Here is a 13,799-nt window from a genome sequence, read left to right as displayed (position 1 = left end):
ACAATACTTTTTCTCTTTACAAAATATACGACGACAATTTTCTCTTAACCCATATGTCGATATCTGAGAATTTCATGTATCGTCCGTCATAGTGTAATTCCATGTCGTCTATGATAACCAGCGCTTCTATCTCTGGGGACAATATCGCGTCGAAGAGGTGGAATTTAAGGCCATGTTCACACTAGCGGTTACAACCGCCGCGGTTCAATTAAAATGCAAGTCAATGGAAGCGTTCATACAACGGCGCATTTTTACTTGACTATGCGGTACTGACGCGGTTTCCGCGCGGTTCACACCGCTAGTGTGAACAGTGCCATAGAGGTGGAAAAGGAGACTTTTTAAGGGTAGCAGAAGGGAGGGACAGTAGAGGTTAAAGAATGAACAATTTCTTCTTTGAGTGTAGATTAATTTCCAGCCCTAGAAAGCACAGCGAGACTATTTCGTATTAATGTCATGATACTTCCTAAAGTACTTACTGCATTAAACTTTGTAGTCAACATCTAACACACGAACGTAAAGATAAAGCATTTTTAGTTAGGAATAGAGCCAACACTACATTGTTATCTCGCATGTGTACATATAATACTTATATTTTCTGTATTATAGTGCCCTCGCCTGACTGCATTTGAAGTGGTGAATGTCGACACTGGCCGATGGAAAAAGAAATATATTTCCCGCCGGCCATCGAACGAACGAGGTCAGTGAAATGAGCGCGTGACGTCATGTCGCTTGTGGATGGCCAGAAAAATTGTTGGAACAATACGATAGAGAATGCGTGATCGAAGTCTCCATAAAGGGTCACGTCTGCTGGGACCAGAACGCTCGGGAGACAGATATACGAGCCAAATAATCGAGTTTCGCATATTCAATTTGGGAGAGACAATCCCTTAAACGTCAAGTTTCGGTTGTAGAGTGAAGGCTATGGCCCCACGTGTGTGTATGTATGTGTGTGTGTGCGCGTGCAGTTTGCTATTGCAGGGAACTTGACACCCAGGACGTGAATAAAAATGACACAGAATCTCCCCATTTGGTGAGGGTATTAGACCAAATAATTCCTCCGACTGTTCAACTGAAAATCTTAGTTGGATGCAGACACGAACAGAGGAAAACAAAATAAATAAAAAGTAATTCAACAGTATTGAAGGACAACAAATCAACTCTTCAACAGAATTTGTGAAGAGAACTCCTGCCGAGCTCTCTCCAAACTGAATTCAGTAATTTGATAATCTAGTGAAGAACTTACGCAAGGAGACGCCTAACTGTCAAGCTATTCCTTTCAAATCGCTGAAATTTTCACACACACACACCCGGCATGGAGTGGGTAATTCATTTTTGTCCACATTCCAAGTCATGGTTAAAAATACACAAGCCTCAAGTCCACCTTATAAGGGAGGGAACATTCTGGCGGTATTCTTATCCCTCTACCACAGGACAAGGATTAAAAATATATATATAGACATAAAACAAGTTTATTGAACGGTAATTCCTTGAACAATATCCCGTAACAACATAACTATGAAGATAAGTCTTTATATACAAAACACTCTAAAGTTACTCCGTAATAAAAATAATAATCATACTGGCAGTAATTGTGATGGTGATTGTGATGTGATGGTGGTAGTATTGTTGGTAATAGTGATGGTGGCTGAGGTGGTGGAACCGGTGGTGGTAGTAACAATATTGGTAGTGTTACGAGTAGTAGTAGTAGTAGCAGTAGTAATAGTTCAGCCTCAATAGTCCACTCCAGGACCGGGCTATGGTAATATTGGCAGGCGCCCGACAATTTTATTCAGCCGAGGACAAGGAGGCCCCCAGGCTTGAACAGGACCTCTCCGGGTCGCGACCCGGTTCACGAAAGGGTCGTTGACCATCTAACCAGTGAGGTCTGCCGAGATTTCTGGAAGTGAGGTCAGATCAGGTCAAACAATGTTTTGTCGGGTCGAGAGAAGACTGACCACACGCCTCTGCTACGAGATGGGGATCGAAGCTTCCATCTCACACACACACACGTCACATCACATGTCGGACTGTCCACCGTGATTGCAGCTTCTATACAAAATCTGGTCTAGGTGCAGCTGGTCTGCTCGCAGCTGGGCTCGGGGAAGCTGTCCATGTGTGAAAATACTGAAAAGAAGAAAGGGAAAATAAAAGGCTGGGGTCATTTAGTGCCAACATAGACTTGGCGTGGACTTTGTCCAAAGACTTAAGTTACAATGGTTCCCTGACCAGACCTTTCTTGCACTACAAGCTTCTTATTCCTTTGCCCTGTGAGCATACCTCCCATATATACATATATGTATGTGTGTGTGTATATATATATATATATATATATATATATATATATATATATATATATACATATATATACCAACGGCTTTTTACCCCTTGCAAGGGAAATAGCCAAAAAACAAAGGCATAAAATCCACTCCCACCCATTCCATCCCTCTCCGTCCTCTCATGCAGAAAAGGAGAAGACGGGGAGAAATCCCTTCGGACTGCGTCAATTTATTTCTCATACATACTCCCTCACCCCCCCACCCTCTTCCATACATCACAGCATCATCCATACACAACCATTCTCCACTCACCCCTATCTTCTATCTTCTCCCTCAACATACATTCCCTTCTTTTCCAATGCCCCTTTTACCCCATCCATCCATCTCATCCTTGGTCGCCCCCTCATGTTCACTTCTTCCACCTCTGCTTTCCACACCTCTTTTACTAATTTTTCTTCACTCATTCTTTCCATGTGTCCAAACCATCCCAATATTCTTTCATCAACCCTATCTCCCTTCTCCCTTTCCACCCCCGTTCTCCTCCTCACCTCCTCGTTTTTCATTCTATCCAACCTAAACTGCTACCATGCTTCTCAGGCATTTCATCTCAAACATATTCAAACGCCTCTCTTCCTCTCTTATGTTCCATGTTTCTGCCCCATACAGTGCTGGCGGCACAATCTTTCATACAATCTCCTCTTAGCCTCTATTCCCAAATGTCTATTTCTCATTAAACTTTTTAATCCCCCAAGGCATTTACTTGCTTCTCTCAGTCTATATTCTACCTCCACTTCCACTCCTCCCTTTCCCGCTACATTTGCACCCAAGTATCTAAAGCTATCCACTTCCTCCTGTCTCTCCCCCCTTAATACTCACTTCCAATTTGCTGCCACATTCTCCCCTTTTACATCTCATCACCTTACTTTTACCAACATTTACTTTCAACTTCCTTCTTTCGCACACCTTCCCAAACTGTCACCAACTTCCTTAATCCCTCCTCTGATCCTACCACAAGCGCAGTGTCGTCCGTAAATAACAACTGGCTTATCTTCCATTTTTTTTCTTTAACCATCTCCAATCCCCGCCCCATCACACACACACACACACACACACACACACACACACATATATATATATATATATATATATATATATATATATATATATCTATATATATATATATATATATATATATGTACACACACAAACAACCCCAAATCCCCTTACAAGAAGGGAGTAGTGGAGCTCAACTCTTGCCTCGAATCTTCCTGCATGATGAGGGATTGTGAGGGGAGGAGTGGTGTCCTAAAACCATCGCTCTGCCCCAATGAGTCGCCCTTTACGACAGGTAGGAACATACTGGCAGTATTCTTGTCCCTCGTCACAGGATACTATATCATGGAGGGAACGTTTCACCATTTAACTTTTAAAAACGAACACCAGCAAATGGTTTTGATTTCCTGCAACGGTCCTTTGTGGACATTTATTTATTCATTGACTTATTAGTTTATTTGATTAAATATTCATTTGCCATTTTGCCACTCTCTGAAATACTTATCCATGCACTATATACCAGAAGGCTTCTTACCCATATAAGTCAAAATAACGCCCCCCCCTCAGAAAAACACCATCACCACCACCCATATACCTAGAGGAAACTCTTCCCGGGGTGGGGTGAATTTACAATCCACCATCTACCACCAGCCCCCTCATCCACTTTCCTCGTCTGCCCACACTATACCTATAATACGTTCCGCCCCAGCCAAATCTCTCGATATTGTATACCATAAGTATCCCAGCTCCCTATCTTTCCCGGACCCTATCGAGTGGCCTACTCTCTCTCCACAACAAAACTGAAAGGATTCTCGGTCCGGAGTTTTCTGCCTTTTTTTATTTCCAGTTCTTTTCGACGGCAAAGGCGTTTAAACGGTTTTTAACGGTTTTTTTATAACGTTTTTTTTTTTTTTTTTAACGGACTCTACTTCCTCCGCGTAAGTTTCTGCTCCTTCCATCCATCGGAACAACTTCGGCGTACAATTCCTGATATTGGAGCGATAAGTGGCTCCATCGCTCAACTTCACATGCAGGTCCTGTGCCATGGGTCTCATTATTAGCCCTTTCAGTGTAGGGGGAGGGGGTGGTGGCTTCCCTCAGCTGGATAAAATCGCTAAGCGGCAACAAGAATAAAGGTATAATTCATAAAACGAGGCTCTGTTCCCCCTCATCAACGGGGTAGCTGATGCAGTTCATAACTTTTGCTCGATCCTTCGCTGGAGAAAAAAAAGGGGGGGGGGGAGAGGGGTCTAGTCCTCTCCTTCCGCCCCATTTAGTCACCTTTAACGAAACGCAGAGGGACCACGGTGGCGGTATTATTGGCCTTCCACAGCACCCCCCCCCCCCTTATGGGTTGGTGTACATCTGAATATTATAGACTTGATTATATGTGGTTTGTGTGAGACTCAGGTTCGACTCTCCGTGACGTAATTGCAACCCTGGTGTAGTGGTTAGCGTCCCGGGCTGCCACGCTGCGGTGCCGAGTTCGCGCTACGTTTACGATGAGAAGATTCCACTGATATTACACACCATTAACGTCTCCCCCTGAGCAAATGGCATGGGTGTAAGGTGTATTCCCCAGTGATCTATCCGAGCTCAGTTCTCTATTGGGGAGGGTGGTAGCTGCCGGTCACAAGTCCAGCCCGTGATCCATGACCGCGGTGAACCCATGCGAGCGGCGCCATCTGAGTGTTGACACCCTCTGGGAGATGTGCCATCTGCCGCAGATGGTTCGGGAGGGGGCTGTCGTGTTTGTTAGCGACGTCATATTCCATCTTATGCTCCGTTTCCTTTAAGAGGGCAAAGATTTTATGAAATTTTCTTCAAGAGTGCTGCCGAATTTTTGTTTTTCATTTTTTTTCTCTCTTTTTTTTCATATTTCATCGACTCCGCAATTTTCTTCTTCAACTTCTTCTTCCTCTTCTACCCCATCACCCCCTTTTTTTCTCTACTCTATTTGGTTTTTATTTTCCTTCGCCTTGTTTTCATCTTTGCACTGCTGGACAAATTTCGAAAAAATGGTTCCTAATACGATTTCTTGAACGGAAATGGATCTCGGGAGTAGAGCATCTGGGGTTTGTGTTCGGAGAAAGTAACAAATAGCTCCATCAGTAGAGGTATCGAAAACACATACACACACACACACACACACACACACACACACACAAAGGCAAAGGATTACAAAGGCGGAGCATGCCGACAGGAGACCTTTTGGTCCATAACTAGGTCGGATGCGAAAAAAATCCTAATAATAATAAATAAATATATATATAAATAAATAAAATATAATAATGTAAGTATCAAATAAAATACATAAATAAACGCATAAATAAATAAATAAATATATAAATAAATAAAATATAATAATGTAAGTATCAAATAAAATACATAAATAAACGCATAGGCACAGTCAAACAACAAAAAGGTAAATAGTAAATAATAATAAATTGACATATAACTAATAATAAATGAGAATCAGACACACACACACACACAGACACACACACACACACACACAAACTGAAAATGGAAATCAATGAACGCCATACCTCTGCCATCACCCTTCCCATCACGGACTCTCTTCCCTCGCGATAAATCTCTGCCAGGTTGAAATGAACAGCGCAAGAGACAGACGCGGCTCCGCGTACAAGCGAAACCTTCCCGAATCTGGTTTTGGTTCCCGCGGTTTAAAGGCGCCGTACATTACACCCCGTGACGGATCTGCCGCCTATCGCGCTTCCAAGAATCGCGATACGCGCGGCAAGGGAACAAAGCACACATGTCGTTATCATGAGCAATATATTGCTGCTACTGGTGACTGTCGCGATGGAAGTAGACTTCACGTGTGCGTGTGTGTGTGTGTGTGTGTGTGTGTGTGTGTGTGTGTGTGTGTGTGTGTGTGTGTGTGTGTGCGCGCGCGCGCGTGTACTTGCAACTTATTTTTCGTCCTCTATCCAGGATCAATACAACTATCGCAGTTGTCATTTCCCCCCGTCATCTATGTTGACTTGTGTATATATTCATATTTCACATTTTCAATCTTGTATTTCTCTATTTTTTTCAAATTAGTTTTATTCGTTCTTCTCTGGATTGTGCTTAATGACACCTTTTTTCATTTTTATCTGGAGTGTGCTTCATGCTAGCTAGCAGAGCTATCGAACAGCCGAGGGCCACAGTTTCCAACTGCTCTTCTCTTTCGTAACATTCCCCGACCCTTGGCCGAGGCTCAAACATTCCTCTTCATCAGGTCCATGTCTATTTGCCCGGAGGTCCAAGTGACACAGCAGTGGATAAAAGTCTTGCAGCAATCTCAGGATTCGCTCCGCGCTCGCAGTGTCTGCCATTGCATAGATGTTTTTTTTTTTCCTCTTCTTTTTCTTCTTCTTATTCAGGGTTCGCCTTGCACTGTCAGATATTCTATCGCTCAACGGGGTGGCACAGAATCGGGGATAAATGTTCTACTGGATGAGTGAGACCCAGTAGTTCAGGGCTTTTGTCCGGACTGTATTCCAGACCAAATCTCACATTGTCTGGCTTCCCGGAACTCGCACTTTTTTAAGTGCAAAGACACAGCTTTGGTGTATAATATCCTCGCCCTTATCAACCGTGGTGGTACTGGTGGTGAAAATGGTGGGAGTGTGGTTCTAATGTCCTGGTGGCAAATCGCATTTTTACAAAACGGTGGAAACGCACACTATGCTTCAGGATCATGTGCTAGACTCGTGATCGACAGCTACTACCCACCCGAATGAGAGTCGAGACCTAGGGATAATATTGTGATCTGTTCTGTAGACACACCATACACCTTTGCCCAAGGGAGACAGTAACGGATTTTAGTATTAGTGGAAGCTTTCAAGTGTTCTATATTCCGTCGCCGATAACCACCGGTTCTATCCTTAGGGGACATAATCTTCTTCGAATGGGTACGAGTTTCCAACCACAGACCTGCGCGACTCTGGTCCGTAGAGGCGTTACTGAAGTTACCTAAAGATCGACTGCATAAAACCTACACAGTGTCCTATGCTACTTAAGATATTATTCAAATGGAAAGAAACCCTCCATCGCTAAACTCGATTAAGTTGTCACGATTTAATCTACGCGGACGACTGTGGGGGGGAAAAACCACCATATAGGACTTCTGTTTACCTAAGAGTAAGGATTCCCGTTTTCTCGCGTAACCCCCATTCTTATGCCTCACTGTCCTTTAGCCTCATGAAGAATTCACTTATTCACTAATTCTAATCGTTAAACATCCACTCACTCTCACTAACTTTCGATCTGTGGACCTTCTCATGAAGTTCTATAAGCCCTTATTAAGGGCACCAGGTCCCGAGGTCGAGACCCTACGACTCGGAGGAACCCCGTCTTCCTTCAGGAGGTTCAGGTTGTGATTTCAGCTCCACTCCATTTCGGGCCGCGCTATTATGCAAGTCTACATTCCGTGAAAACGTGGATACGTATTACAAGCAACTTGTGTGGCTTTCCAATATTGTTGCCAAATGGAAGTAATTTCCATCGCCTGGAATGCCGAGACGAGGTACACTGAGCTCTTCGCCCACACACACACACACACACGCACAAACATACACACACATACGACACCTCCACAGACTCGGCATTCCTCAAGGCCACGTAACAGTTCCAGGGCTTCTTCGGTCACGTGTACAGCTACCACGTCATCTGTCTAGGTCTACAGGTGTCAGGTCATCTGTCTCACGCCTGAATGTGTCAGGTCACTTATCTCCAGGTTTCATGGTGCCAGGTCACTTCTCTTCAGGTCTTAGAGTGCCAGGTCACTTTACCTGAGGATGCCAGGTCACTTATCTCCAGGTCTAAGGCCGTCATGTCACTTGTCGTCAGGTTCACAGGTGCCAGGTCCGAAAATCGCTGCAGCAGTCGTACAAACACAATTCAGCTCCAATTATGAGACACATGAATCATTTCGTACTTCGTTGGAGCCAAATTATGAAGTGCTCGTATGGCTGCTGCTGCGCTGATTTGCTCAAATGAAGTTTGCCAGGCGGAGTGCCAACACATGTGGGCAAATGCTCAAGTTATACAAGTTGCGCAAACACGTGTCCTGGTTATTTAGGCACGTTCCCAACTGACTCAAACTTTTTTTTTCTAATTTCTGGTAACCCCCATATATATATATATATATATATGTGTATTTACCTAGTTGTATTTACCTAGTTGTATTTTACGGGAAGGGGAGCTATGCTCGTGAGGTCCCGTCTTCATATCTCATTTTATCTAAACTATTTTTAAATTCATGTATTGTTTTTGCACACACCACTTTCTCATCTAACTTGTTCCAACTGTCTATTGCTCTGTGAGGAAAGCTGTTCTTTTTCAAATCTCTTCTATAGTTGTCTTTTTTTATTTTCTTTCCGTGTCCTCTTGTATTTCTGTCATCCCATTTTATCAGATTCTCTCTATCAGTAATTTCTATGCCTTTCATGATTCTGTAAATAGCTATCAAATCTCCTCTCTCTCTTCTTTTCTCTAGTGTCTGTAGTTTAAGTTTTTGTAGTCTCTCTTCATATGATAGTTTTGAGAGTGTTGGTGCCAGTTTAGTAATTGCTCTTTGTATTCTTTCAAGTTTTTTTATACATTTTTTTGTACTTGGTGACCATATCGTTGCTGCATATTCCAATCTTGGTCTTATCAGGGTGACTAGGATTTTCCTCACCATTTCTTCATCCAGGTATGTAAATGCCACTTTGATTGTTCTTATTAAATTATAAGTTTCTCCAAAAATCTTATTTATATGTTTCTCAGGTGACATATTATTCATAACAATGACTCCCAGGTCCCTCTCATTTTCTACTCTTTTTATTCCTTCTTCTCCCAAATTATATGATCCTGTTATTCTGTTTTTGCTTTTTCCAAATTCCATTATACTACACTTTTTTGTATTGAACTCCATCTCCCACTTCCTACTCCATTCTTGTACTTTATTTAGATCTCTCTGTAGTGATTCACAATCTTCTTCAGTTTTCACTCTTTTCAGTAATTTTGCATCATCTGCAAAGAAGCTCATATAGCTTTCAATTCCTTCATCCATATCATTAATATATATAGCAAACATTATTGGGGCCAGAACTGTTCCCTGCGGGACACCGCTTATTACTTCATTCCATTTTGAGTGCTGATCTCTTATCACTACTCGCATTTTTCTTTCTTGCAAAAAGTCTTCCATCCAATTTAGCAATTTACCTTGTATTCCTCCTTCATATTCTAATTTCTTAAGCAACTTCTTATGTGGTACTTTGTCAAAAGCTTTTTTTAGGTCTAGAAATGCACAATCAGCCCATCCATCTCTTTCTTGTATTATATCTATTAGCCTTGAATAGAAACATATTAAATTGGTGACGCATGATCGTCCTTGTCTGAATCCAAATTGCCTTGGATTTAGTACGTTGTTTTTTTCCAAGTATTTTACCCATCTACTTTTGATAATTCTTTCACATATTTTTGCTATTGTACTTGTTAGAGAGACTGGTCTATAGTTGGTAGGTTCTTCTTTATTTCCTCCTTTATATATAGGTACTATATTTGCTTTTTTCCAATCTTCTGGAACTTTTCCTTCTTTTAAGGAACTGCTTATTATGCTATGTATTTTGTCTGCCAGTTCATTCCTACATTCTTTCAGAATCCAGTTTGCTATTTCATCTGGCCCATGCGATTTTCTGACATCAAAATTACCCAAGTGTGTCAATATTTCATTCTTCGTTACTTCTATTTCTTCCATAGGGGGGACTTTTTCCTTCCACTCAATCTCTTCAGGTTGTATATTTTCCCTTGTAAACACTGATTTAAAATGTTTGTTCATAATTTCTGCCATTTCCATTTCCTCAGTGTATTCAACTCCCCCTTGTCTTAATTTCTCCAAGTCTTGTTTGTTTTTCAGTTTATTGTTTACAAATCTGTAGAATAGTTTTGGTTGATCTTTACACTTTTCTATAACATCTTTTTCATATTTTCTTTTTTCCTCTCTGCACTTTTGTACATATTCATTTCTATAACCAGTATATATTTTCCATTTTTCAGGTCTTCTGTCTTTTTTCCATCCGGTCCAGGCTTTGTCTCTTTTGTCTTTTAACTCCCTACAACTTTTGTTGTACCAGCATTTTACATATTCTTTTTCTTGTTTTTGTCTTGGGACATACTTTTCCACTCCTTCTTTGTAAATTTTTGTCAAAATATTCCATTTCTCTTCCACTGATGTTTCTTCTTTGTATATTTCTTCCCAGTTTTCTTGTTGGAAGAATTCTCTTATTTTATCAAAGTTTGTTTTTTCATACATCATTCTTCCTTTTCTATATTGTTCATTTCTTTTCATATATTTTTCTTCATTAAGTTCCAGTTCAATCAATATGTGGTCACTTTTACCTATTGGTGTTTTATATTCAATCTTGTCCACTATTCTAGGTTCAGATGTAATTATTAAGTCTAGCCTCGATGGTTCTTCTTCATTTCTATACCTAGTGTTCTCTTGTATCCATTGTGTCATTGAATGGTCAGTAATCATCTCAAGTAGAGCATTTCCCCATGAGTCATCACCACTCTTTACTGTCATTTCTTCCCAGCAGATTTCTTTGCAATTAAAGTCGCCCATCATAACTATTCTTCCTCCGTCTTCCATTATTTTAGTTAATGCTATCTTTGTGTCCTCTAACATACTTTTATGTTCATTCTCCTCCCATGAGGCTGTTTTCGGAGGCACATAGTTGATCACAAATTTTCTGCTCTTCTTATCTCGGTCTTCCACTTCTATCATAATCATCTCTACTGTATTCTTTCCATATATGACACCTTTCACGTTTATATCCTTCTTTGTCAGGAACATAACTCCACCCCCTTGTTTTTTCTCTCTGTTTCTAATCCAATAATTGTATGTATCATGTCCTACACTGTTGGGTGGTAGTGGGCCTTTTAATTTTGTTTCTACAATTCCCATTATGTCCGGTTCTTTTTCTTTCAAATAATCATTCAGTTCATTCAATCCTGTTATCAATCCATCTATATTTGTGTAAGACACTCTTAGTTTTCTGCCACTTCCATTGTGTTCTCTGTTTCCCTTATGTTTTTCTTTAGTATGTCGAACTGCTTTATTTTCATGTTCACTACTCTCCAATAGAATCTCTCTTTCTCTGACTCCGTTCTTTCCTCGTTTTTTGCCTTAGCTTCAATTCTTTTCTGCTTTTCTGCCTCTCTTTCCTCCTTATTCATTTCTCTTTTTATCCATACCTTTTTATATTGATCATTTGTTGCTAGTTTCCCTGTCTTGGATAGAATTTTCTCTGCCGTTGTTTGTGACCTGAATTTAATCTTAATTGGTCTGGTCTTATCTGTACTATATTTTCCGAGTCTGAATTTTTCCTCAATTTCCTTTATAATTTCTGGTTCATCTTCCTGGACTAATTTTAATAAACTGCTTACCCTTTCATTTTCCTCCTTGATTCTTGCGGTTCTATCTGGGTTATGTTTCTCTTCCATTCCTAATATAATTATACATTTCTTTTTGTCAGCTAATTCTCTTACTATATTCTCCTTCTGTCTCATCACTTTAATAACTGAGTCTTCATTATGTTCTTTCAATTGCTGTTTGACTATGTCAGTGAATGAAACCTTATTCCCTTCTTGAGTTATTCTCCAATTTTTAGCTTCTGTAGCTATTTTCTCACTGTTTTCATTACTATTCTTCTTCAATTTCTCATTCTCCTCCTTTACATTTCCTAACTGTCTTTTTAGGTCCTCTACTTCTTCAGTTAAGTTTCTGTTAGCCTTCTCTAGTTGTTCCAATCTTTCAATTCTTTGTAGAATGGAGCCTACATTACCTAACTTACGTTCCAAGTCCTCGATCACCTTATCAACTCTCTCCTCTAGTCTTATCAGTCTGGGGGGGGTTGTGTCCCCCCCACCCTCTTTAAATCCCTGGAACATATTCTCGTCACTTTCTACTGTATTTCTCCTTTCTATACTTCTAATCTTTACATTTTTATTTGCCATTTCGTCATCCGGTGGTCGTTTCATGTTGATCTTCCGCCCGTCTGCCTGGGCCAAGTCCTCCACATCCTCATTATCTTCCATTTCCCCAGTAATCCCTCCCCCTCTCCTCTTTCCTTACTTTCCCACTACCTCACGAGCAATTCCCCCCCCCCTGCAAATACAAAAAGGCACTTCTCTTTGCGTTGGTATCCTCAATCTGCACTTTTCTTCAGAGCGTTCGTCAAGCCGTCCGTTCGTTGAAAGTGTGTGTGTGTGTGTGTGTGTGTGTGTGTGTACAGTATATATATATGTATATATATATATATATATATATATATGTATATATATATATATATATATATATATATATATATATATATATATATATGCGTAAATAACCACTAGGAAAAGTAAACTAACGAAACAGGGCGCTTTCGTATAATTACATCTTTAGTGCTGATACAAAGAAGGAATTATAAAATGAAGAAACAAGGTACAGAATATATGACTGAGTGAGACATGGTGAAGAATTCGGAGAGGTAGTGGAAGAAGCACACGTGACATTTGATACCGTCTTGGTAACCAACAAGTACGGGACAATTGCTCTTAACTGGTTTATTACAATTTAAATAATTTCGAAATTTCATGGCAAATATAACTACTTTTTACAAACCTTGATGGAGATTAATATTTATTCCCTTACTAGATTTAATCTAATTGCATTCAATTAAATTTCTTTCTGTGATGTTATTGTTGAATGTGATGACTTTAGCGTTATCCCAGTCACCTGGGTGGTTAAAATGGTTCATGTGGTTGAATATGCCGCTAGATTGGTTTCCCTCTCTAACGTATTTCTTGTGTTGATTGATTCGTGTTTTGAGTGTTTTAGCAGTTTGACCAACATAAAACTGATTACATGATTTATAAGGTATTTTGTACACACACCCTTTATCACTATTGACAGAATTATTTGTGATGAATTGTCTTACAGTATTCTTATTGTTAAAAACTACATTAATGTTGAAATTACGTAATATATTTGGAATGCTTTGTAGGTTCTCGTGGTACGGTAGAATTAGCAAGTTATTCATATTGAGAGTTTGAGTTGACCTAAAGTTATGAAATGTTCTTTTAGCACAATTGTAAGCTGTATCAAGAACATGTGTGGGGTATTGCAGTTTAGTACCAATATCGTAAATACATCTTATTTCATCATCGATGTACTCTGGACAACAAATGCGTAGGGCCCTAAGGAACATCGAAGAGAAAACAAATCGCTTTACGCCATCAGGGTGTGAGGAATAATAGTGTATACACAAACAAACATTGGTTAGTTTACGATCTACACTAAACTTCAACTCACTTTCACGGCGGTAGATATTACAATCAAAGAAAGGCAAAATACCTTCATTCTCTATCTCCACCATGAAATTAATGGAACTGACAAAATTTTTAAGTTTACATAAAAAATTACTT

General features: G+C 40.2%; 1 protein-coding gene across 3 annotated transcripts in view; it reads right to left on the bottom strand.

Annotated features, from left to right (window-relative positions):
• Positions 1-1,463: 1,463 nt before the first annotated feature.
• LOC143033765 (transcription initiation factor IIA subunit 2-like) overlaps positions 1,464-13,799 on the bottom strand; it is a 36,128-nt gene continuing 23,792 nt past the window's right edge. For all 3 annotated transcript variants that reach the window (XM_076199249.1, XM_076199248.1, XM_076199247.1), the window contains one exon: positions 1,464-2,124. In XM_076199249.1, the coding sequence (XP_076055364.1) occupies positions 2,066-2,124 (59 nt within the window). In that variant the 3' untranslated portion in view covers positions 1,464-2,065. The remainder of the gene's footprint in view (positions 2,125-13,799) is intronic.

The sequence above is a fragment of the Oratosquilla oratoria genome, chromosome 16 (genome assembly GCF_046742065.1).
Source record: "Oratosquilla oratoria isolate Oo_2021 chromosome 16, ASM4674206v1, whole genome shotgun sequence".
In the NCBI taxonomy this organism is placed as follows: domain Eukaryota; kingdom Metazoa; phylum Arthropoda; class Malacostraca; order Stomatopoda; family Squillidae; genus Oratosquilla; species Oratosquilla oratoria.
The sequence above is the reverse complement of the archived record's forward strand: the minus strand, read 5'-3'. Positions and strand labels throughout refer to the sequence as shown.